This window comes from Salvelinus alpinus, chromosome 30 (assembly GCF_045679555.1).
Source record: "Salvelinus alpinus chromosome 30, SLU_Salpinus.1, whole genome shotgun sequence".
Lineage (NCBI taxonomy): Eukaryota > Metazoa > Chordata > Actinopteri > Salmoniformes > Salmonidae > Salvelinus > Salvelinus alpinus.
The window spans coordinates 564,241-591,491 of NC_092115.1; the positions used below are offsets into that span (position 1 = coordinate 564,241).

Genomic DNA, 27,251 nt, shown 5'->3' on the forward strand with positions numbered 1-27,251 from the left:
TTCCATTAAACCCAACGGACCCTGCTGCTCTCTGTGGTTAGTGATTGAGGTGTGATGGTAGGTTGTGAGTTTGGATGACTTGTTTAGTTTGTGTTTTCAGTAGATTGTTGTGTACAAGATGGCTGCCTCAGCCATCTCCAAGTTTTTTGAAGCGCCCTCTATTGATTGTTTGGTGAGGTTTTGTAAAGTAGACCTTTTAGCTATAGCTAACCATTATGGTTTCATTATCCCTGAGAAAGCCCTGAAGGCTTAGCTTTTGGTGCTAGTCAGGGAGGGTTTAATGAGAGACCGAATTCTCTCATTGCAAGGAGAGGAGACGGGTAGACCTTCCGATGCCAAGTCGGAGGACAGGGCGGAGGAAGGGGTTGCTCGTACCCCCGTTACATTGCCTCGATTCGATCCTTTATCTTCTGCTTCAGGTCGTTCAGACGGGGCCGCTAGGCTGAAGGTGAGGCTGGCCCGGTTAGAAATGCAGCAAAAAGATAAAGAGAGACAGATTAATTTTGATCTTGAAATTAGGAAAATGGATATCGACAAGGTGAGGATCCGACAACTGGAGCTAGAAGCTGGCTCCAGTGCGACTCCACAAGCTGCTTATCATCAAGCCCACTTCGATGTGAGTAAAAATATAGCTTTAGTCCTTCCATTCCGGGAGTCGGAAGTTGATTCCTATTTCTCTGCGTTTGAGCGTGTGGCCGCTGCGCTACATTGGCCACTTGAGGTTTGGCCGCTCCTGTTACAATGTAAACTGTAGACCCACTCAAATGTACATACCGCCCAAACAGAGCCAGTGATGCACTCCACACTGCCCTTTCCCACCTGGACAAAAGGAACACCTATACTACCGTTCAAAAGTTTGGGGTCACTTAGAAATGTCCTCGTTTTCCATGAGAACATACATGAAATGAATTACAAAATAAATAGGAAATATAGTCAAGACGTTGACAACGTTAGAAATAATAAAATTGTCCTTCAAACTTTGCTTTCGTCAAAGAAACATCCATTTGCAGCCATTACAGCCTTGCAGACATTTGGTATTCTAGTTGTCAATTTGTTGAGGTAATCTGAAGAGATTTCACCCCACGCTTCCTGAAGCACCTCCCACAAGTTGGATTGGCTTGATGGGCACTTCTTACGTACCATACGGTCAAACTGCTCCCACAACAGCTCAATAGGGTTGAGATCTGGTGACTGTGCTGGCCACTCCATTATAGACAGCTGACTGCTTCTTCCCTAAATAGTTCTTATATAGTTTGGAGCTGTGCTCAAAATAAGCGCCGTCCATAGGGCATGGCATTGAAAAATGGAGTGATGGATCTTGAAGAAGGAAGGCTCTTTATCCTGTACAAATCTCCCTCTTTACCACCAAAGCATCCCCAGACCATCACATTGCCACCAATGCTTGATTGGCGTCAGCACTCCTCCAGCATCTTTTCATTTTTTCTGTCTCACGAATGTTCTTTCTTGTGATCCGAACACCTCAAACTTAGATTAGTCTGTCCATAACACTTTTCTCCCCCAGTCTTCCTCTATGTTCTTTTGCCCATCTTAATTTTTTTTTTTTATTGGCCGGTGGAGATATGGCTTTTTTTCTTCCAACTCTGCCTAGAAGGCCAGCATCCCTGAGTTGCCTCTTCACTGTTGACGTTGAGACTGGGGTTTTGCAGGTAATATTTAATGAAGCTGCCAGTTGAGGACTTGTGAGGCATCTGTTTCTCAAACTAGACACTAATGTACTTGTCCTCTTGCTCAGTTGTGCACCGGGGCCTCCCACTCCTCTTTCTATTCTGGTTAGAGACAGTTTGCGCTGTTCTGTGAAGGGAGTAGTACACAGCGTTGTACGAGATCTTCAGTTTCTTGGCAATTTCTTATATGGAATAGCCTTCATTTCTCAGAACAAGAATAGACTGACGAGTTTCAGAAAGTTATTTGTTTCTGGCCATTTTGAGTCTGTAATCGAACCCACAAATGCTGATGCTCCAGATACTCAACTAGTCTGATGAAGGCCAGTTGTATTGCTTCTTTAAAATCAGAACATCAGTTTTATTAAGATGTGCCAACATAATTTCAAAAGGGTTTTCTAATGATCAATTAGCCTTTTAAAATGATAAACTTGGATTAGCTAACACAACGTGCCATTGGAACACAGGATTGATGGTTGTTGATAATGGGCCTCTGTACACCAATGTAGATATTCCCCCCAAAAATATGTTTCCAGCTACAATAGTCATTTACAACATTAACAATGTCTACGCTGTATTTTTGATCAATTTGATGTTATTTTGATGGACACATTTTTGGGGGATTTCTTTCAAAAACAAGGACATTTCTAAGTGACCCCAAACTTTTGAACGGTAGTACATACACGGTAGTGTATGTGAGAATGCTATTCATCGACTACAGATCAGAATTCAACACCATAGTGCCCTCGAAGCTCATCACTAAGCTAAGGACCCTGGAACTAAACACCTCCCTCTGCAACTGGATCCTGGACTTCCTGACGGGCCGCCCCCAGGTGGCAAGGGTAAGGAACAACACATCTGCCACGCTGATCCTCAACACAGGGGCCTCTCAGGGGTGCATGCTCAGTCCCCTCCTGTACTCCCGGTTCACTCATGACTGCATGGCCAGGCACGACTCCAACACCATCATCAAGTTTGCCGATGACACAACAGTGGTAGGCCTGATCACCAACAATGATGAGACAGCCTATAGGGAGGAGGTCAGACCTGCCCATGTGGTGCCAGAATAACAACCTCTCCCTCAATTTTGAGCAAGACAAAGCAGATGATTGTGGACTATAGGAAAAGGAGGACCGAGCACGCCCCCATTCTCATCGACGGGTCTGTAGTGGAACATGTTGAGAGCTTCAAGTTCCTTGGTGTCCACATCACCAACAAACTATCATAGTCTGAACACACTAAGACATTTGTGAAGAGGGCACGACAAAACCTATTCCCCCTTAGGAGACTGAAAAGATTTGGCATGGGTCCTCAGATTCTCAAAAGGTTCTACAGCTGCACCATCGAGAGCATCCTGACTGGTTGCATCACTGTCTGGTATGGCAACTGCTCGGCCTCCGACTGCAAGGGACTACAGAGGGTAGTGCGTACGGCACAGTACATCACTGAGGCCAAGCTTCCTGCCATCCAGGACCTCTATATCAGGCAGTGTCAAAGAAAGGACCTGAAAATTGTCAAAGACTTCAGCCACCCTAGTCATAGACTGTTCTCTTTGCTACAGCAAGGCAAGCTGTACCGAAGCGCCAAGTCAAGGTCCAAAAGGCTTCTTAACAGCTTCTACCCCCAAACCATAAGACTCCTGAACAGCTAATCAAAGGGCTACCCAGACCCTCCTTTATGCTGCTGCTACTCTCCATTTATAACCTATGCATAGTCACTTTAACTCTACCTACATGTACATAATACCTCAATTACCTCGACTAACCGGTGCCCCCACACATTGATTCTGTACCTGCACCCCCTGTAAAAATCTAATCAAATGTATTTATATAGCCCTTCTTACATCAGCTGATATCTCAAAGTGCTGTACAGAAACCCAGCCTAAAACCCCAAACAGCAAGCAATGCAGGTGTAGAAGCACGGTGGCTAGGAAAAACTCCCTAGAAAGGCCAAAACCTAGGAAGAAACCTAGAGAGGAACCAGGCTATGAGGGGTGGCCAGTCCTCTTCTGGCTGTGCCGGGTGGAGATTATAACAGAACGTGACCAAGATGTTCAAATGTTCATAGATGACCAGCATGGTCAAATAATAATAATCATAGTGGTTGTCGAGGGTGCAGCAAGTCAGCACCTCAGGAGTAAATGTCAGGTGGCTTTTCACAGCCGATCATTAAGAGTATCTCTACCGCTCCTGCTGTCTCTAGAGTTGAAAACAGCAGGTCTGGGACAGGTAGCACGTCCGGTGAACAGGTCAGGGTTCCATAGCCGCAGGCAGAACAGTAGAAACTGGAGCAGCAGCCTCGCTAAAACGCCTCGCTTATTATTTTACTGCTGCTGTTGTTACTTTTATTTTCTACTTATCTATTTTTTACCTAAGACCTCATCATCCTTTGGCTACAAAACAGCCGCATTTATTTTACTATAAATGTGATCATACTTTTTATTCACATGCGAGTGAAATGCTCACACTGTGGAGCCCTGACCACCAACATGGCTGGTGAAATAGACATCTTACCTGCCAAAGCCAAAATCAACCCGCATTTGGCAGGTGTTCATTTTAGGCCCTGAAGATTATTTAAGAAAAGTTACCCATAGTGCACTATTTTCCTAATATACTCCAATGGTCCTATGTATTGTTAGATCTCTAATATAGCTTACTCCAGTAATTGATCATAGTTTCTAAAAGGGATAAAGTCCAACTGGGGGTCTCACCTGGCGAAGTAGTCCCACTTGTCCACATCGATGCCGTTCCTTTTGTTGGCCACAATCTCATAGAGGAAGGACTTATACTCTGGTCGGCCCTTATATGGCCACAGTGGAGGGAAAAGAACAGACTCAGACAAGACAAATCCTTTGAGATCCGAGCATGAAACTCCAAATTAGTTTCAATTCAACCCGTAGACAATTAACTGCTAGAAAGCATAAATAAATCATATTCATGAAGTAATATTGATGTTTGTTGAGTGATTAATGTTGATTGATGATCGTAACGTTTAGCGGTGAAGGTTTCAGTGAGGAGGCAACAAGGGTCAGAATGGCTGCCGGATTTCAGGTGTTGAGGTCTGGTTTCATATGAGAGCTCTACTATGATTTGATTTATTCAGTTTACCCCCAATTTAGATTTTCTGTTTTGTTATGGTCATGTTTGGGCTTCTTCACCGAAACCTCCACCACTAGGGCAGTCTCCGTTACCATTGGTGTCAGAAGTGGGAAACGAACCCACGCCTCCATGATTCTTAAATTGGTTGATTGACTAACAGGCTCACTGGCTGGCTGACTTACTCCCTGGTGGAGAGGATCAGTGTTCTGTGGTCCAGCAATCAGCTCCTTGATGAAGTTCTGATCCTCAGGAAGGACCAGGCCATACTCCTCCATCACCGGCTCCAAGACGTTCTCACACACCAGGTGGTCAAACATTTCCCGGGACGCCTTCTCGTGCTGCAACACACACAAGGTGAGCGTACGCACAAATACAGGTGACCTGCACATTTTTGAGCACACACAGGAAGATAGACACAAACAACAACACAGACATGTAGACACTGCAAAAAAGAAGGAAAAGAGACAGGATGAGGAAAGAAAGGTCTTGCCTTCCACTTCAATTCTGGACGCACTTTAGGGATGAACTTCCCATCAAACATATGGGAGAAAGGACCATGACCTGGAGAGTGAGAGATATTCATGAGAAAGTAAGTTTGAAGAAAAGTGTGTATATATGTGTGTGGTGTGTGTGACTCACCCAGGTCGTGACAGAGACCGGCGTACCGTAATTTCCGGACTATAAGCCGCTACTCTTTTCCCACGCTATGAACCACGCGGCTAATTTATGTTTTTTTTTTTTTTTTCACAAGATTCATGCCGCCAAAAAACTTAAACGCTTAAGCGCTCAAACTTCCCATCATTCTGATTACGGTAGTCATTTTGTCACCCTCATCATGGCAAAGACACAGAGAAATGCATATGATGCAGCTTTCAAGTTGAAGGCGATGGATCTGGCTGTTGGAAAAGGAAATAGAGCTGCTGCACGGGAGCCTTAATGAGTCGATGATAAGACGTTGGAACTGTGCAGATCCGACTGAAAGCCAAAACAATCGCCACCGCAATGAAGTTTGACTTTCTTGGTAGACTACTGTTTACTGCTATTTATTTTTGATTTTTGTTACAAGCCGTGTTTCGTTTAAAGGCTGTGTAAAGTTAATTTGTTTCAATGTACCGGTAGGCACTTGCGGCTTATAGACATGTGCGGTTTATTTATGTACAAAATACATATTTGTAAAAAATTCTGTGGGTACAGCTTATATTCAGGTGCGCTTAATAGTCCAGCAATTACGGTATGTGTGTGTGTGACTCACCCAGGTCGTGACAGAGACCGGCGATCTGGACACACAATATGTCTCTACAGGAGATGAGGAGCTCTGGTTGTCTCTCATTCAACTCCTGGACCAGCGAACCTGCCAGGTAGCCCACCCTGAAACACACAACCACAACAACCATTTTACAACTCATGAAACCAGCGAGGTAACCACTGGGAACTGGGAGCTTAAGGAAGGGGCTGAAAAGGAACCCGTTTCTGTTGTGCCTTTTCAAATCAATGACAAGCCAAATTTCTTCAGCCTCTTGAGGCCTCTTGAGGTTGAAGATGCGCTGTTGCGCCTTCTTCACCACGCTGTCTGTGTGGGTGGACCATTTCAGTTTGTCCGTGATGTGTACGCCGAGGAACTTAAAACGTTCCACCTTCTCCACTACTGTCCCGTCGATGTGGATAGGGGGGTGCTCCCTCTGCTGTTTCCTGAAGTCCACGATCATCTCCTTTTTTGCTGACGTTGAGTGTGAGGCTATTTTCCTGACACCACACACACACACCTTGAATGCAGGGTAGGGCATCTAAAACCAAATCCCAATTAGCGCATGTACCCTCCGCATCGTGGATTTAAAAAGGTGTACACACCCTATATAGGTCAAGCCCACACACCTTTAAACTATGAAGTGCTCAGGCACCCACACTTGTACTCGATGCTAGTGCACACGCTCCTACATACCCTATGGAGTGTTCGAAGCGGTTGTGGGACGCCCCAGGGAAGACAAAGTATGCTCCTCCCAGCTGCTTGATGTGTCGGAGCCTCTGGAACTGAGGGGTGTCGATGATACGGACCAGCAGAGGATGCATCTCTATATGGCCATGGATGGGGTCATTAAACACCTACAGGACACAATAATACATCTTATTGCTGATAACACTCTTCCTCTAGTTTTCCCTCTCTGGAATAGTAAAGGTGCATCTCTAGTTATGTAACCGTGGGTAGAGTAGGGTCATTACACACATTACATTATAAAACAGGGAATAGATGAATAGTAAAGGTGCATCTCTAGTTATGTGGCCGTGGGTAGAGTAGGGTCATTACACACATTACATTATAAAACAGGGAATAGATGTATAGTAAAGGTGCATCTCTAGTTATGTGGCCGTGGGTAGAGTAGGGTCATTACACACATTACATTATAAAACAGGGAATAGATGAATAGTAAAGGTGCATCTCTAGTTATGTGGCTGTGGGTAGAGTAGGGTCATTACACACATTACATTATAAAACAGGGAATAGATGAATAGTAAAGGTGCATCTCTAGTTATGTGGCTGTGGGTAGAGTAGGGTCATTACACACATTACATTATAAAACAGGGAATAGATGCTGGAATAGAAAAACAGCTCAGGGGGTTTTACTTCTTTCACAATAATAAATCAATTCAATCAAAATGAAGTACAATGTGGTTGAGGTGATTTTCTCTCCCATTGTTCTCCATCTCTCCCTGTCCGTCAGTCTCTCTCTGTGGGCTCAAAGTCAATGTTTCCACTTTTGCTAAATCATTTTGGGGAAGGTCAAATGTTTTCAGTGTAAACTTAAAGGACTAAAACCAGATATGAAGTATGTAGAAAAGACAGTGGAGCCATATTGTTTTTTAATAAGATCATATTTAAGAACCAACAATCACCAAAGTAAAAAGTAGACAAATCAGGGAGAATCTGAAATGTCATGGCATGGGGCCTCCATTGATATTTTAATAATGTTTGAGTCACTCAGATAGCATAAGAACAAGGCATAATGTTAACTCTGGTAAAATGTGTAGAATTGCAGGATATTAACTGTGAAACTGCAACTTTTCTCTCAGCCCAATGACAAATATGTAGAATAGCAGGAAACTAGCTTTAAACTTTAAAATGGTATTTCTGCCCCATTAGTAAAATGTGTAGAAATTCAGAAAATTCGGATTAAAAGAGCAACACTTGGTCTCTGCAGCCAAGAGTGCCTCTAAAACCTCTATTGCGCTACCTTGGTCTTTGCTGCAATCTGCCACAGCTTCTCTAGGCGTTGCAGAATCTGCTGCCGTGTGTCAAGAGACCTGAGGAGAGAGAGAGTCAGTTCATGACACCAAAATCAGAACATCACAATCCTCAAGAAATTGACTAAGAGAAATCTGTCACAACAAATAAACCAAAATTACAAGGTGCACATTAGATTGACATACCACTGAAGATTGGTATACCGAAATCACCACACCCAGTACCGAAACCACACATACCTTATGCCCATATTCTCCAGATGTGTCTCTGTAAGGTCTCGTAACCCCACTTCTGTGGGGAAAAACCAAACATAAAGGACAGATCATTATTCCTGTGTGTATGTGCAAGTCTACCAACGTTCCTCTTCAATAGATATAATCAGTTATTTGGCTGGATCAACCTTGATGCTGGGCACTAACAGATAGCATAGAGAAAGTAAGGAGGGTAAGACTGTGACGGGGGATGATGGGTGGTTACTTAGCCCAATAATGGATTAAAGGAGCCTAATGGTACTCCTTATGGTCGGGTGGGAAATTTACTTGTTGGTCTACCAACCGTAGTGGCTGGTTGATGCCCAAATTTTACCAGACACATTTTTGGGGGGAAAATTCATAAAGAAATCACAGAAAATGCATGCACATATTTTGTAACGTTAAAACACTTATTGAATGTAATTGATTGAAAGTGATTTCAAAGAAAAGAGCAGATAGACAGTAGTGGATATCAGAGTTCCAGCGGGTCTCTATAGTTTGAACCTATGCTGTACCCCACCCCATTTTCACCACCGCAATGTTGAAAATCAGATCTGACACACACATACAAATATTCTCACAAATGCACTGTGTGACCACCTGTCAATGTGGATGGAAATATGAGACATTCTACCTGCCAATGTGGATGGAAATATGAGACATTCTACCTGTCAATGTGGATGGAAATATGAGACATTCTCCCTGTCAAAATGTACTAACATTTAGCTGGTGGCTGGTGTTCATTTCCCACTCTGCTTATAGTCCAAGGACCTTACATGTTCTGTTTAAAGGTCGAATTGGCTCTGGAATCCAAACAGCCAAATACTCCATCTAAACATAAATCGATTCTCAATTGCAGTACGGTTCTAGAAACATAAATCCAGATACTTTCACATCACATCAAAATAATTTCTCAACTGAAAAATGCACACTTACTGTTTTAACACAGTTCCAGCAGGCAGTATTTTTCAGTGACAACACGTTTGTGGTTTCTGTCTTCCGGTTACACACAGGTGTTTCGAGACACAGCTAGCTAATTAGCACAGGTAGACTATTCTGTTGTAGTCTGATGGTGAAAATGGTGGAAGTGAACGCCGAGTTCGAATCAAGCAGCACGTCGAGCAAAGTTGATGAAGATTAATGTTCTGAATGGACAACAGTAGTGTCAAACCGGAAAACAAAAAATAAATTGTCAAAAATTGGAGTGAAGGATACGTCTATGAATGGTAATGAATCGCTTCTTGTTGGGATGCGTTTGTTGAGTAAGGATGCAGTAGGGTTAGTAAGGATACAGAGTAAGGATGCATACAGTATTTGGGGAGCCCACTTGAGGTGTTGAAAATGGTGAAGTGGGTGCTGGGAAAAGACTGTCAGAGTGACCAGGAGCGGTCTTATTTTGATTCATTGCAGTGGGCCTTAATAAAAGAATCCGGACAACAAAAGGTTTGTGCTTTGAACTTTGGAGTAGAGAGCCCGTCAAAGGAGTCATCTCAGGGGGGACGACGGATGTTCAGATTTAATACCTGAAAATCATTTCTGGTGTGGTTGGTGTCTGGAGTCTGACTAACTGGGTGAAAGAGGAAAGACGAAGGAGCTCCCCGGAGCTGAGTACAGGCAGCTAAAATGTTCTACTGCTTGAGCTCTTCTTCATCTTATAGAATATCAGCTCAACAGTATTGTGGAGCTCCTGTTCCTCTTATAGAATATTATCTCTACAGTATAGTGGAGCTCCTGTTCCTCTTATAGAATATTATCTCTACAGTATAGTGGAGCTCCTGTTCCTCTTATAGAATATTATCTCTACGGTATAGTGGAGCTCCTCATCCTCTTATAGGATATCAGCTCAACAGTATTGTGGAGCTCCTGTTCCTCTTATAGAATATTATCTCTACAGTATAGTGGAGCTCCTGTTCCTCTTATAGAATATTATCTCTACGGTATAGTGGAGCTCCTCTTCCTCTTATAGAATATTATCTCTACGGTATAGTGGAGCTCCTCTTCCTCTTATAGAATATTATCTCTACGGTATAGTGGAGCTCCTCTTCCTCTTATAGAATATCAGCTCAAGAATATAGTGGAGCTCCTGCACCGAAATATAAACAGTCCCAGCACCCAAAATGAGTACCAGAACCTATTTCAGTCCAAGTCAAGCACCGATAAGAAGTAATCTGGCATATTTTATGATGAAAGGAAGAGAGCTGGAAAGATTTTTAAAATACATTGAGGAACTATTGCAATTCTCAAAGGATGTAAAAACAGACTGTTTGCTTGCTGTTTGAGGTGAAGAAAACATTACTTTGAGAAGCTCCACCGGTGGTGGTGCGTTAAGCAAATCAGAAATACTATCAGTTCCCCAAATGTGCACATGTATACGCTTACATTTTCAAAGGCCAGGCAGCCTATATACTTCTATGCATGCGTGTCCTTACTCAACATTGACAGAAGCGCTCCAAACAAAAGATAATAACACAATTTACAAAACTCGTAAATGGAATGAAATAATCTAAATCTTGTTTCTCACAAGTGTAGCGTACTTTGTGCTCTCTGCAAACAATGTGAACACGACGACAATGAGGACAGGAAGACTGCAATAATAATGAATGCATTCAAATAAATGACCTGTAACCAAAGTAACAAACATTGTAGATTATAAATTATAGGAATTAACAGTAAATGAACTACTGGTAAAAATGTAATGGGGAATTGACATACACAAAGGCAAACAATTGACACTTAAGTTATGGCGTCTGCATTGGCAGCAACTTGGAGGAGCAGTGCAGAGCTGTTGTCAAAGAAGTGGGTTTGTGTTGATACAGGATGTACCGCCCCCACCTACCGTCAACCCACCACGTAAATGCGGAGCAATACAGAGCCCTCTGCATCGTTATACAATTTGGGAACGCATGGCGGTGCGGTACGGAGCTTGATTTGGCCTCTGGAGGCGCCGCAATTGTGTCACACCCTCCGACCACATTTTTGGATCAAGCATCTAGCACTGAGATGCAGTGCCTTAGACCTGTGCACCACTCGGGAGTTCACTGAGATGCAGTGCCTTAGACCTGTGCACCACTCGGGAGTTCACTGAGATGCAGTGCCTTAGACCTGTGCACCACTCGGGAGTTCACTGAGATGCAGTGCCTTAGACCTGTGCACCACTCGGGAGTTCACTGAGATGCAGTGCCTTAGACCTGTGCACCACTCGGGAGTTCACTGAGATGCAGTGCCTTAGACCTGTGCACCACTCGGGAGTTCACTGAGATGCAGTGCCTTAGACCTGTGCACCACTCGGGAGTTCACTGAGATGCAGTGCCTTAGACCTGTGCACCACTCGGGAGATCACTGAGATGCAGTGCCTTAGACCTGTGCACCACTCGGGAGTTCACTGAGATGCAGTGCCTTAGACCTGTGCACCACTCGGGAGTTCACTGAGATGCAGTGCCTTAGACCTGTGCACCACTCGGGAGTTCACTGAGATGCAGTGCCTTAGACCTGTGCACCACTCGGGAGTTCACTGAGATGCAGTGCCTTAGACCTGTGCACCACTCGGGAGTTCACTGAGATGCAGTGCCTTAGACCTGTGCACCACTCGGGAGTTCACTGAGATGCAGTGCCTTAGACCTGTGCACCACTCGGGAGTTCACTGAGATGCAGTGCCTTAGACCTGTGCACCACTCGGGAGTTCACTGAGATGCAGTGCCTTACACCTGTGCACCACTCGGGAGTTCACTGAGATGCAGTGCCTTAGACCTGTGCACCACTCGGGAGTTCACTGAGATGCAGTGCCTTAGACCTGTGCACCACTCGGGAGTTCACTGAGATGCAGTGCCTTAGACCTGTGCACCACTCGGGAGTTCACTGAGATGCAGTGCCTTAGACCTGTGCACCACTCGGGAGTTCACTGAGATGCAGTGCCTTAGACCTGTGCACCACTCGGGAGTTCACTGAGATGCAGTGCCTTAGACCTGTGCACCACTCGGGAGTTCACTGAGATGCAGTGCCTTAGACCTGTGCACCACTCGGGAGTTCACTGAGATGCAGTGCCTTAGACCTGTGCACCACTCGGGAGTTCACTGAGATGCAGTGCCTTAGACCTGTGCACCACTCGGGAGTTCACTGAGATGCAGTGCCTTAGACCTGTGCACCACTCGGGAGTTCACTGAGATGCAGTGCCTTAGACCTGTGCACCACTCGGGAGTTCACTGAGATGCAGTGCCTTAGACCTGTGCACCACTCGGGAGTTCACTGAGATGCAGTGCCTTAGACCTGTGCACCACTCGGGAGTTCACTGAGATGCAGTGCCTTAGACCTGTGCACCACTCGGGAGTTCACTGAGATGCAGTGCCTTAGACCTGTGCACCACTCGGGAGTTCACTGAGATGCAGTGCCTTAGACCTGTGCACCACTCGGGAGTTCACTGAGATGCAGTGCCTTAGACCTGTGCACCACTCGGGAGTTCACTGAGATGCAGTGCCTTAGACCTGTGCACCACTCGGGAGTTCACTGAGATGCAGTGCCTTAGACCTGTGCACCACTCGGGAGTTCACTGAGATGCAGTGCCTTAGACCTGTGCACCACTCGGGAGTTCACTGAGATGCAGTGCCTTAGACCTGTGCACCACTCGGGAGTTCACTGAGATGCAGTGCCTTAGACCTGTGCACCACTCGGGAGTTCACTGAGATGCAGTGCCTTAGACCTGTGCACCACTCGGGAGTTCACTGAGATGCAGTGCCTTAGACCTGTGCACCACTCGGGAGTTCACTGAGATGCAGTGCCTTAGACCTGTGCACCACTCGGGAGTTCACTGAGATGGGAACATATATATATATATATATATAAAAAACGACCCTGGGTTTATAAGCGAGGATATGAGCATGCATTTGCGGCACAGTCGATAACGCGCTGGACTTCGGGCTAGAAGGTCGAGGGTTCGGGACCTGCTCCCTTCCTGTTTCATTACATTTAGAAGATCGAGGGTTCGGGACCTGCTCCCTTCCTGTTTCATTACATTTAGAAGATCGAGGGTTCGGGACCTGCTCCCTGCCTGTTTCATTACATTTAGAAGATCGAGGGTTCGGGACCTGCTCCCTTCCTGTTTCATTACATTTAGAAGATCGAGGGTTCGGGACCTGCTCCCTGCCTGTTTCATTACATTTAGAAGATCGAGGGTTCGGGACCTGCACCCTGCCTGTTTCATTACATTTAGAAGATCGAGGGTTCGGGACCTGCTCCCTGCCTGTTTCATTACATTTAGAAGATCGAGGGTTCGGGACCTGCTCCCTGCCTGTTTCATTACATTTAGAAGATCGAGGGTTCGGGACCTGCTCCCTGCCTGTTTCATTACATTTAGAAGATCGAGGGTTCGGGACCTGCTCCCTTCCTGTTTCATTACATTTAGAAGATCGAGGGTTCGGGACCTGCTCCCTTCCTGTTTCATTACATTTAGAAGATCGAGGGTTCGGGACCTGCTCCCTGCCTGTTTCATTACATTTAGAAGATCGAGGGTTCGGGACCTGCTCCCTGCCTGTTTCATTACATTTAGAAGATCGAGGGTTCGGGACCTGCTCCCTTCCTGTTTCATTCCATTTAGAAGATCGAGGGTTCGGGACCTGCTCCCTTCCTGTTTCATTCCATTTAGAAGATCGAGGGTTCGGGACCTGCTCCCTTCCTGTTTCATTACATTTAGAAGATCGAGGCTTCGGGACCTGCTCCCTTCCTGTTTCATTACATTTAGAAGATCGAGGTTTCGGGACCTGCTCCCTTCCTGTTTCATTACATTTAGAAGATCGAGGTTTCGGGACCTGCTCCCTTCCTGTTTCATTACATTTAGAAGATCGAGGGTTCGGGACCTGCTCCCTTCCTGTTTCATTACATTTAGAAGATCGAGGGTTCGGGACCTGCTCCCTTCCTGTTTCATTACATTTAGAAGATCGAGGGTTCGGGACCTGCTCCCTTCCTGTTTCATTACATTGGTGTCAGAAGTGATCAGACCTTGCATCGACGACAGTGCGTGTGCTTGGCCAGTGAGCGCGTTCCTATAAGACCTAGAGTTGCAAGCTAGCGTGAGGATGCTCTCTTTGAAAGGAGGGAGTAGTGTAACGACCCTGGGTTTATAAGCGTGGATATTGACTGCCGCATGAGCATGCTTTTGGGGCACAGCCGATAGCGCACCGGACTTCGGGCTAGAAGGTTGAGGGTTCGAGACCTGCTCCATACCTGTTTCATTACATAAATATATTTGTTACTGCTCGACCAACAGCCACACGACCAAACAATCGACCAATTAGAGTTCTACGCGGTATATCAGACCGTGCACCACAGGTATGATAAATACCTGTTGTATTCAGCATTTCACTGTGAGGTCTACTACACCTGTTGTATTCAGCATTTCACTGTAAGGTCTACTACACCTGTTGTATTCAGCATTTCACTGTGAGGTCTACTACACCTGTTGTATTCAGCATTTCACTGTGAGGTCTACTACACCTGTTGTATTCGGCATTTCACTGTAAGGTCTACTACACCTGTTGTATTCGGCATTTCACTGTAAGGTCTACTACACCTGTTGTATTCAGCATTTCACTGTGAGGTCTACTACACCTGTTGTATTCGGCATTTCACTGTGAGGTCTACTACACCTGTTGTATTCGGCATTTCACTGTGAGGTCTACTACACCTGTTGTATTCGGCATTTCACTGTGAGGTCTACTACACCTGTTGTATTCGGCATTTCACTGTGAGGTCTACTACACCTGTTGTATTCGGCATTTCACTGTCAGTTCTACTACACCTGTTGTATTCGGCATTTCACTGTCAGTTCTACTACACCTGTTGTATGCGGCATTTCACTGTGAGTTCTACTACACCTGTTGTATGCGGCATTTCACTGTGAGGTCTACTACACCTGTTGTATTCAGCATTTCACTGTGAGGTCTACTACACCTGTTGTATTCAGCATTTCACTGTAAGGTCTACTACACCTGTTGTTTTCAGCATTTCACTGTGAGGTCTACTACACCTGTTGTATTCGGCATTTCACTGTGAGGTCTACTACACCTGTTGTATTCGGCATTTCACTGTGAGGTCTACTACACCTGTTGTATTCGGCATTTCACTGTCAGGTCTAGTACACCTATTGCATTCGGCATTCCACTGTCAGGTCTAGTACACCTATTGTATTCGGCATTTCACTGTGAGGTCTAGTACACCTATTGTATTCGGCATTTCACTGTGAGGTCTAGTACACCTGTTGTATTCGGCATTTCACTGTGAGGTCTACTACACCTGTTGTATTCGGCATTTCACTGTGAGGTCTACTACACCTGTTGTATTCGGCATTTCACTGTGAGGTCTACTACACCTGTTGTATTCAGCATTTCACTGTGAGGTCTACTACACCTGTTGTATTCAGCATTTCACTGTGAGGTCTACTACACCTGTTGTATTCGGCAGTTCACTGTGAGGTCTACTACACCTGTTGTATTCAGCATTTCACTGTGAGGTCTACTACACCTGTTGTATTCAGCATTTCACTGTGAGGTCTACACCTGTTGTATTCAGCATTTCACTGTAAGGTCTATCTGTTTTATTCGGCGCACGTGAATAATACAATTTGATTTTAGCCAACAACTGATCTAGTGGGCTAGCAATTTCTCTGCTGCTGACCCAGTCACTTTCTCTGCAGTTTAGTTTACAGTTACAAGCTACATTGGCTTGGTCAGTCAAATATCATGTGTATGTAGCTATTTGGCGAAGACATGCAAAACAGTGATCACAAAACCGAACCTCTGAATTTCTCGTCCCCGAGACCTTCCTCACGCAGGTATCTGCAAATGTCCTTGACACTCCACTGGCTTATGTCCCGCGACATCCCGGCATAAACTCTCTCCTCCGTTGTTTTGAAATGGTAACTGTCAGCAGTCGGTAAATCTTCTCTGGAATGCTTTCGCCTTTCCGTATTGATCGGTAAGAGAAGAGCGCCGGTAACACAATATATACTCTCCTGGTCAACCACACCCTCTTCTTTGGGATTGGTTGGCGGATCGTAGCCAACTTTTAGGCGCATACACTGCCTCCCACCTACTGTATATGGAGTGTCAGTCACAGCCTACCGACGTGAACTTCCGTTAATACAAAAATTGAGAAAAGGGAAAATGACCATGGCAACTATTAGCCCTCACAAAACTCTCCCTATTTCACTATTTAAAATATTCTGCAGTAAAACCTTGCAATCAATACCAAGTACTTCTCTGCCACCACAACCTCTATTTCTGTGACTGAAATTCTATTACTCTATTACTCTATTATTCTGTTATACAGTTAACAACCATGAATATGAATGCTAAGAAATCCCCTTTAGTGAAGCACATATTATTCCTCTCCCACTCTATTGGTCTCTGCCTAGCCATCCTATTATGATCCCTCACCCTGTACCCATCTTCCTCTACCACTCTCTTCACTGCTTCAGCATATGACACTTTCTGTACTACTCTGACCCTGGCAACTTCAACCTGCCTTTCTCTCACCGGACACCTCCGATCTCCAGCCCCATGGGCACCCCCAAAGCATATACACAAAACTTTCTCCACTGATACACCACATTCCTTCATCTCATGCCCTTGTTGAATGCATGCACTGAAACAATCAGAAAACAAAACAAAATTAGGATAACGAAAACTATATTTTGGCATCTTACAACGTCAAATTGTGTTATGCCTAATATGCCAATTCATATGATTTCTCCAAAATGATTTATTGTTACTCAATTTGAGTCATTTGTGACTCACCACCTGGATTCAGTCTTATGTAGCAAATTTTGAAATTGTGTTTTTTATATTGGATAATTCTGGTTTGAAAGTTGATCAACTTGTAAACTCACTTTTGATAAAACGGCCTTTGAATGTTTTGGTAACGGCCTTTGAATGTTTTGGTAACGGCCTTTGAATGTTTTGGTATCTAGTGAAGAGCACCTCTTTGTCTACACCCATTCAGCATTGTTCCCAACCTCTTAAGCTTTAGCCCCACCCATCTCGTTTTGCTCTCGGAGCGCACACTTGACTGATGATTGATTTACCTCTGGATAACATGAAAACAGTCTAACCAGCTCTGCTGGCAACAATTTCATTACCGGCCATATTCAATGGGTGTTGTACACTTTAGTTTAACTTGATTGCTTTTCTGACTTTCGTGACCAAGCTAATTTGCGGCTAGCTGTTCTTATAGCTAGCCGCTACAATCTAGTGATTGATAAACTCACAAACGCTTGGATTGCTTTCGCTGTAAAGCATATTTTCAAAATCTGACATGATAGGTGGATTAACAACAAGCTAAACTGTGTTTTGGTATATTTCACTTGTGATTTCATGATTATAAATATTTTTAGTATTTTTATTTTATTTGGCGCTCTGCAATTCAGCGGTTGTTTACGAAAATGATCCCGCTAAAGGGATCCGTGCGGCAAGAAGTTAAACTGCCTGCTTCTTGGGCCCAGAAGATATTATATGCATATAACTGGTAGATTAGGATAGAAAACTCTAAAGTTTCCAAAACTGTTAATATAGTGTCTGTGAGTATAACAGAACTGATTTGGCAGGCGAAAACCTGAGAAAAATCCATTCAGGAAGTAGTTTTTTGGGGTGTTTTGTAGTTTTCTATTCAATGCCATTACAGTATCCATTGACTTAGGACTCAAACTGCAGTTTCTATGCCTTCCACTAGATGTCAACAGTCTTTAGAAATAGTTTCAGGCTTGTATTCTGAAAAAAGAGGGAATAAGAGCATTCGGAATGAATGGACGCTAAAGTGTCGCAGAGCTTTTTCATGCGCTCGACAGCGAGAGAGTAATTCTTGTTTACCTTTTTAAATTGACAACGTTATTGTCCGGTTGAAATATTATTGATTATTTAGGCTAAAAACAACCTGAATTTAAACATCGTTTGACATGTTTCTATGAACTTTACGGATACAATTTGGATTTTTTTGTCTTCCTGTTTTGACTGCGTTTGAGCCTGTGGATTACTGAAGAAAAAGCCCAAACAAAACTGAGGTGTTTGTATAATAAAGAGACTTTATCGAACAAAAGAAACATTTATTGAGTAAATGAATGTCTGCTGAATGCAACCATATAAAGATCATCAAAGGTAAGGGATTAATTTTATCTCTATTTCTGACTCTGACTGTTCTACTTGGCTGGTTACTGTTTGTAATGAATTGTCTAGTGGGCTATGTTCTCAAATAATCGTACGGTATGCTTTCGCCGTAAGGCATTTTTAAAATCTGACACCGTGGTTGGATTCACAAGACGTTCATCTTTAAACCTATGTAAAATATGTTTTGTTTTCAGAAATGTTATAATGCAGTTTATCACAGTGCCATTCGTTTTGTTACTAAAGCACCTTATACGACCCACCACTGCGACCTGTATGCCCTAGTCGGCTGGCACTCGCTACATGTTCGTCGTCAGACCCACTGGCTCCAGGTCATCTACAAGGCTATGCTAGGTAAAGTGCCGCCTTATCTCAGTTCACTGGTCACGATGGCTACACCCACCCGTAGCACGCGCTCCAGCAGGTGTATCTCACTGATCATCCCTAAAGCCAAAACCTCATTTGGACGCCTTTCCTTCCAGTTCTCTGCTGCCTGCGACTGGAACGAATTGCAAAAATCTCTGAAGTTGGAGACTTATCTCCCTCAACAACTTTAAAAATCTGCTATCCGAGCAGCTAACCGATCGCTGCAGCTGTACATAGTCCATCTGTAAACTACCCCACCCAATTTACCTACCTCACCCCCCATACTGCTTTTATTTATTTACTTTTCTGCTCTTTTGCACACCAGTATCTCTTCTTGCACATGATCATCTGATGATTTATCACTCCAGTGTTAATCTGCTAAATTGTAATTATTCGATTTATTGCCTACCTCATGCCTTTTGCACACATTGTATATAGATTCTCTTTTTTTTCTACCATGTTATTGACTTGTTTATTGTTTACTCCATGTGTAACTCTGTGTTGTTGTCTGTTCACACTGCTATGCTTTATCTTGGCCAGGTCGCAGTTGCAAATGAGAACTTGTTCTCAACTAGCCTACCTGGTTAAATAAAGGTGAAATAAAATAAAATGAGTATTTCTGTATTTGAATTTGGCACCCAGCAGTTTCACTGGCTGTTGAAGAGGGGGGATACTAACGTCCCACATACCCAAGAGAGGTTAAAGCTCTTTAATTTCTAATTTAAAGCAAGTCTACTCAGCTGTAGATGTGTTCTATATGCACAATTACTGCTTGTTTTGTCACAAACTGAAATTAGGCAGACCATAAGAATTTTAGCAACCAGCAAATGGAGGAGCGATTTCTGCATATTGCACCTTTAAGTAACCTTCTGTCTTATGTAATCATACAAACATAATACATCATACTAATCTGAGTGTCCTGGATTTACATTTACAATGAGACCAGACTGTCTACACACAGTGACACAATGCATCTAGTGCATCTAGTCTGTGAGACCAGACTGTCTACACACAGTGACACAGTGCATCTAGTCTGTGAGACCAGGCTGTCTATACACAGTGACACAGTGCATCTAGTCTGTGAGACCAGGCTGTCTACACACAGTGACACAGTACATCTAGTCTGTGAGACCAGGCTGTCTACACACAGTGACACAGTGCATCTAGTCTGTGAGACCAGGCTGTCTACACACAGTGACACAGTGCATCTAGTCTGTGAGACCAGGCTGTCTACACACAGTGACACAGTGCATCTAGTCTGTGAGACCAGGCTGTCTATACACAGTGACACAGTACATCTAGTCTGTGAGACCAGGCTGTCTATACACAGTACATCTAGTCTATGAGACCAGGCTGTCTATACATAGTACATCTAGTCTGTGAGACCAGGCTGTCTATACATAGTACATCTAGTCTGTGAGACCAGGCTGTCTACACACAGTACATCTAGTCTATGAGACCAGGCTGTCTATACACAGTGACACAGTACATCTAGTCTGCATCTAGTCTATGAGACCAGGCTGTCTATACACAGTGACACAGTGCATCTAGTCTGTGAGACCAGGCTGTCTATACACAGTGACACAGTACATCTAGTCTGCATCTAGTCTATGAGACCAGGCTGTCTATACACAGTGACACAGTACATCTAGTCTGTGAGACCAGGCTGTCTACACACAGTGACACAGTGCATCTAGTCTGTGACCAGGCTGTCTACATGACACAGTGACACAGTGCATCTAGTCTATGAGACCAGGCTGTCTATACACAGTGACACAGTACATCTAGTCTATGAGACCAGGCTGTCTACATGACACAGTACATCTAGTCTGTGAGACCAGGCTGTCTATACACAGTGACACAGTACATCTAGTCTATGAGACCAGGCTGTCTACATGACACAGTACATCTAGTCTGTGAGACCAGGCTGTCTACACACAGTGACACAGTACATCTAGTCTATGAGACCAGGCTGTCTATACACAGTGACACAGTACATCTAGTCTGTGAGACCAGGCTGTCTACACACAGTGACACAGTGCATCTAGTCTGTGAGACCAGGCTGTCTACATGACACAGTGACACAGTACATCTAGTCTGTGAGACCAGGCTGTCTATACACAGTACATCTAGTCTATGAGACCAGGCTGTCTATACACAGTGCATCTAGTCTGTGAGACCAGGCTGTCTACATGACACAGTACATCTAGTCTGTGAGACCAGGCTGTCTATACACAGTGACACAGTGCATCTAGTCTATGAGACCAGGCTGTCTATACACAGTACATCTAGTCTGTGAGACCAGGCTGTCTATACACAGTGACACAGTGCATCTAGTCTGTGAGACCAGGCTGTCTATACACAGTACATCTAGTCTGTGAGACCAGGCTGTCTATACACAGTACATCTAGTCTGTGAGACCAGGCTGTCTATACACAGTGACACAGTACATCTAGTCTGTGAGACCAGGCTGTCTACATGACACAGTACATCTAGTCTGTGAGACCAGGCTGTCTATACACAGTGACACAGTGCATCTAGTCTATGAGACCAGGCTGTCTATACACAGTACATCTAGTCTGTGAGACCAGGCTGTCTATACACAGTGACACAGTGCATCTAGTCTGTGAGACCAGGCTGTCTATACACAGTACATCTAGTCTGTGAGACCAGGCTGTCTATACACAGTACATCTAGTCTGTGAGACCAGGCTGTCTATACACAGTGACACAGTACATCTAGTCTGTGAGACCAGGCTGTCTACACACAGTGACACAGTACATCTAGTCTATGAGACCAGGCTGTCTATACACAGTGACACAGTGCATCTAGATCAAATGTATTTATAAAGCCCTTCTTACATCAGCTGATATCTCAAAGTGCTGTACAGAAACCCAGCCTAAAACCCCATACAGCAAGCAACGCAGGTGTAGAAGCACGGTGGCTAGGAAAAATTCCCTAGAAAGGCCAAAACCTAGGAAGAAAGGTTCTGTGTTAGGACCACTATTGTTTTCACTATATATTTTACCTCTTGGGGATGTCATTCAGAAACATAATGTTAACTTTCACTGCTATGCGGATGACACATTTAGATGAAACATGGTGAAGCCCCAAAATTGCCCTCCCTGGAATCCTGTGTTTCCGACATAAGGAAGTGGATGGCGGCAAATGTTCTACTTTTTAATGTTCTACTACCGTACTCACTCTGTTTAGCACATGGCCTCACATGTGAATCCTTAAAGAGATGGGTGGGGTCGATACTGAATGGTGGTAGACAAAGAAGAGCTCTCAGGTAGGTGTACCAAAACATTCAAGGCCCATTACCTCAAAAGTGGAGTTACAAGTTGATCAACTTTCAAAGCAGAATTAATTTCCCATTTTTCCTCAACTGTAGTGTATGATATACCATTTTCTAGCTCTGGGTCGCTACTTTTATACATTGTAAAAAACACAATTTCTAATATTGATACGTAAGACCGAATCGAGCCGGTCGGTCCCAGTTGTCATCTCATTGTTACCTAGGGAGCTCGGTCTATAATATAGACGTGGGTGAGTTCTGTCCCAGGTAGATGCTAAAAATCTGGTAACTTTCCCAAAATTCTTTGAAAACCCGGTTGGAAGATTCACGGAATCAGGAGGGAATAAGATAATTTTTTGGCACCAACCTGTTACTCAATCATTGAAACTTTTTTGATATTTTTATGCAGGGACATAAAACGCCGGGCCCGATTCAGATCTAGTGTGATTGAGGCAAAAATAGCAGCTTTAGCAAACCTTTTTGGCTAGCTCTGGCTCTAACGCTACACCAACTGTGGAAAGCCAAGTTAATTTACTTCTGTTGAAAACAAAGGCTACAAAACATTTCCATACACACAACAGCTGTTAGATAGCAATATGATGTTGCTATTGTTACAGCACTATTTACATCATTTAGCAGACACTCTTATCCAGAGCTCAGGTTAAGTGTCTTGTTCAAGGGCACATTGACAGACTTTTCACATCATTTCTTCTGGGATTAGATCCAGAGACCTTTCGTTTACTTACCCAACGCTCTAGATTACCTGCTGCCCTATCTGACAGATAGCTAGAGGCTAAGGCTGGATGCTAGAGCTGAACTGGCTGTGGTAGCTACTAGCTAGCTAGTTCATTCACCTCAGTCGAGACGGGATGAAACATTACAACACTAACGTTACATGTCAGTTTGAGATGGCGGACGTTTTACATGCACCCAGCCTATTGTGTTTTTTTTGTTTGCTTATTTGCGTTGTTTGTAACAGTCGAGACGGGATGACACATTAGCTAACGTTACATGTCAGTTTCACTACTAGCTCAACAGTGGGAATAAACACTAGTGTAGTTTTTTTCTGTTGAGTCAATCAGTTACCTTGCCAGCTACATCAGTCAACTAACGAGTAGCTGGTTTCTGCTCTGCCTGCTTTTACAACTCAGAGAAAAGTACGACTTTTGCTTGTGAGACTTTTGAATGTGGGTCAAAAGGGTCATAAGTATTATCTGAGTTGTTTTTATTTTTGTACAGTGTCCTTTGCGACCATCTGCCGAATACCTGCCCTCACTGTCATTAACAGGACTGTGGGAAAACAGTGCCTGACAGGCGGAGGCAGAGGACACTGTCTACTGGTCGCTCCCGCTTCCTGATGCCACAGCAGGTGGGAGGTGCAGTGACACCATGTTCTAGCTAACCAGCTAGCGTGCTAGTTTGCTAAACTTTGTGCTAGCCTGCTAGTTAGGGACACCGTGTGCTAGCATGCTAGTTAGCTAGCTAGCCGAGAGTGTCCTTCGCTCCCGCCTGCCAAACATCTGCACTCGCCTTCTGTAATAGACCTACAGAAAAACAGTGCCCGACCGGCGGGACGAAGGACGCTGTCTACCGGTTTACGGCTAGCTATCTACCGTTGTCACCCCGCCTCGTGACATATTTGTTATCTTCCCGTGCATTTATATGATAAACACAAGCAGCATCTTTAACAGCACCGTTTCAAGGCAGACAACAGATGATTTTCATGATCGTTTGATGAACAGACTTTTGTAAATAGAATATAGGTTAACATAATCTTCACCTCTAGTTAACTATCATAAAAAATGCTCACAGTGAGTTTTAAAAGAATCTTACCCCCATTTTGTGCTCCACCTTCACAATCTGAAGTATTAAACAGACTTGATAACATATCAAAGTGAACAGATTACTAGTCTAGACTAGTCTAGTCATTCCTTAAACGTTTTTGTGTATTGTACCTTGACTAATCAAATTCTTCCATGTATTAAAACAACCGTTTGGTGTGTTATTAATTGATCAATCAAGTCATTCTGTACATTTCACCTTTTTTATTTACAATATTAACCTGACATCATTTCATAAAAAACGTTCTCTGTCAGATCCATCATCCCTTCTGTTTAGCCAGATAATACTTCCTGCTGACCAGCCAATCACATCAAAGTGCTCTTTGCTGCCTGGTGTGCTCTCTCGGGAGGCCATCCCTATGATCAAAAGACCTTGAAAAAACATATATACAACAAACAAAGTCAATTTTGCTCACTGGGATCCTTCCAAACCTCCTTTAGTTGATCTTGAGCGAAGCCTGGGCATCGAAGGATACCGCTGTGGAACCCTGGTTGGTGGTGATCAGGGGTCAATGCTGTTTCACATTGACGTTGCCACAGGATCCTGGATGGTACTTCCTGAATGAGAGGAATCAGAGGGGGTTGGTTAGGTTGAAAATGTCATTACATGTTATCAGCTGTAACATTGTCTCAACAGTGATGGATACCAAGTGCTGTACAGGACTTACAACATATTCAGATAGTACTGAAGCTTTGTGATGGGAAGATGTGGCTGTTACTGCAGCAGTGTGGAGGAGGCTGCATTGTGGGACCTGGTGGACTGACAGAGTTGGTGGGATGAGATGGAGGAGTCGGGAGGTCAAAACATGACGAACAAACAAAACAAGAAAACATCAGAAATACTGATTTAACTGTTAAAGTCTCAAATATATGTCAGGAAACTTTAGACACAGTTTGTATTGATAAAAACAACATTTACAACAGGTATAACTGGGTTCAGCTGGATTAGACTGAATTAAAGTATGGTTGACACCAATGCAATGTGTTAAGCAGTTGTGTTCCTTGTTGGCAGTGGAAGCTGGAACAAACATCACCCCAATCATCACACCTACAGAACATTCTGCTATGTGTAAATCAAGTTCCTCTAGATCTAGGATACGTGTTCAGTGTAACAGAGGTAGTATCACGTTGGCATTGGCGTCGCTGGAGAATAATCTGTATTTACCTGCTCTGTGGCCCCGCCTGGTTCCTCCCAGAAGTGGAGGTGGAACAACGTGGGGGATAATGGGTGGGACGGTGATACCAGCCGCTCAACAACAGACCAACAGGCAGTTCTGGGAAACAGATTAACATTTCTGAGAAGTCACACCCCTACCTTTGTCTTGACAGATAAATGATTGTTTGGTTTTGTACAAGCTATGGTATATAGATGCAGAATCCAGTGGGGTGAATACACTTGGTTTGAGCTTTCCTCTGCATTCGTTTGAGTTAATACTCTGTTCACAACTTAACACCTTGCTTCAATGTATTTACTTTAATGCCTAAATGTTTTTATTCATCTTCAGAATTAGAATTAAATTAACCTTGTTTTCACATTAAAACTAACATAAAGAAAAGGGTGATGACATGTTCTAATCTTCCCTTGCAGTCACATGATGACAAACAGAAGCAGTATCTGTAACAGCACCGTTTCTAGACAGACAACAGAGGATGTTCATGATGTTTTGATGAACAGACAATTAGAATTAGAATATAGGTTAACATAAACTTTTCCTCTTCAGTTAACTTTCATAATAAATGATCAAGATGAGTTTTGAAAGAATCTTCACCTCCACAAATGAAGTATTAAAAACACTTGAAGCTGTCATTGTGAACAGATTAAATTAGTGAAATCCACTCATTTGGGATCTGGTGTTACACTTAAAGGACATTATCTCTACAGGATCCGTATCCGCCCACGACACGGTTGAGCTAACGTAGGCTAATGTGATTATTATGAGGTTGTAAGTAACAATAACATTTCCCAGGACATAGACATATCTAATATGGGCAGAAAGCTTAAATTCTTGTTAATCTAACTGCACTCTCCAATTTACAGTAGCTGTTACAGTGAAAGAATACCATGCTATTTTTTGAGGAGAGTGCACAGTTATAAACTTGAAAATGTATTAATAAACCAATTAGGCACAATTGGGCAGTCTTGATACAAAATTTTGAACAGAATGGTTCACTGAATCAGTCATAAACTTTGCACATACACTGCTGCCATCTAGTGGCCAAAGTCTAAATTGTGCCTAACCTGGAATAGTACATTATGGCCTTTCTCTTGTATTTCAAAGATGGAAAGACAAACTTTTGGGGTTTGTATTGTCTTTTACCAGATCTAATGTGTTATATTCTCCAACATTCATTTCACATTTCCACAAACTTCAAAGCGTCGTTGTAAATGGTATCAAGAAAATGCATATCCCTGCTTCAGGTCCTGAGCTACAGGCAGGTAGATTTGGGCATGTCATTTTAGACAAAAATTGAAAAAAAGGGTCCGATCTTTAAGAGGGTATCATAGTTTTCACAATTTCTCAGTATCATTCCAACCTCATAGTGTGGAAAAATACACCAGTCATGCTATTGTGGACCACCAGGCTGCTAATATTATGCAGGTTCATTTTTGTGTTTGTACTTTTTCATAACGACAAGTAAAAATTTGATGTCAGACTACAATATGTTCATGATGTCAATGTGACAACTGTCTCCAGACCGATCAAATCAAATCAACACAGTACTGTACTCACTCTGTTTAGCACAGTGACAACTGTCTACAGACCGATCAAATCAAATCAACACAGTACTGTACTCACTCTGTTTAGCACAGTGACAACTGTCTCCAGACCGATCAAATCAAATCAACACAGTACTGTACTCACTCTGTTTAGCACAGTGACAACTGTCTACAGACCGATCAAATCAAATCAACACAGTACTGTACTCACTCTGTTTAGCACAGTGACAACTGTCTACAGACATGTCGATCAAATCAAATCAACACAGTACTGTACTCACTCTGTTTAGCACAGTGACAACTGTCTCCAGACCGATCAAATCAAATCAACACAGTACTGTACTCACTCTGTTTAGCACAGTGACAACTGTCTACAGACCGATCAAATCAAATCAACACAGTACTGTACTCACTCTGTTTAGCACAGTGACAACTGTCTCCAGACCGATCAAATCAAATCAACACAGTACTGTACTCACTCTGTTTAGCACAGTGACAACTGTCTACAGACCGATCAAATCAAATCAACACAGTACTGTACTCACTCTGTTTAGCACAGTGACAACTGTCTCCAGACCGATCAAATCAAATCAACACAGTACTGTACTCACTCTGT

The 27,251-nt window shown here is 43.6% G+C and overlaps 1 protein-coding gene and 1 long non-coding RNA gene across 2 annotated transcripts in view; both read right to left on the reverse strand.

Annotated features, from left to right (window-relative positions):
- Nucleotides 1-16,236, reverse strand: part of LOC139560607 (deoxynucleoside triphosphate triphosphohydrolase SAMHD1-like) — a 33,558-nt gene extending 17,322 nt beyond the window's left edge. The window contains exons 1-8 of the mRNA XM_071377537.1: nucleotides 16,052-16,236; nucleotides 8,258-8,309; nucleotides 8,008-8,077; nucleotides 6,720-6,880; nucleotides 6,033-6,148; nucleotides 5,271-5,341; nucleotides 4,963-5,118; nucleotides 4,393-4,481 (exon numbers count right to left, since the gene is read on the reverse strand). Of these exons, the coding sequence (XP_071233638.1) occupies nucleotides 4,393-4,481; nucleotides 4,963-5,118; nucleotides 5,271-5,341; nucleotides 6,033-6,148; nucleotides 6,720-6,880; nucleotides 8,008-8,077; nucleotides 8,258-8,309; nucleotides 16,052-16,136 (800 nt within the window). The 5' untranslated portion in view covers nucleotides 16,137-16,236. The remainder of the gene's footprint in view (nucleotides 1-4,392; nucleotides 4,482-4,962; nucleotides 5,119-5,270; nucleotides 5,342-6,032; nucleotides 6,149-6,719; nucleotides 6,881-8,007; nucleotides 8,078-8,257; nucleotides 8,310-16,051) is intronic.
- A 7,875-nt stretch (nucleotides 16,237-24,111) lies between these two features.
- LOC139559811 (uncharacterized) lies at nucleotides 24,112-26,632 on the reverse strand. The gene is made up of 3 exons (XR_011671826.1): nucleotides 25,082-26,632; nucleotides 24,585-24,676; nucleotides 24,112-24,474 (listed from the first exon to the last, which is right to left on the reverse strand). It is a non-coding gene; the product is annotated as an uncharacterized lncRNA (long non-coding RNA).
- Nucleotides 26,633-27,251: the final 619 nt, after the last annotated feature.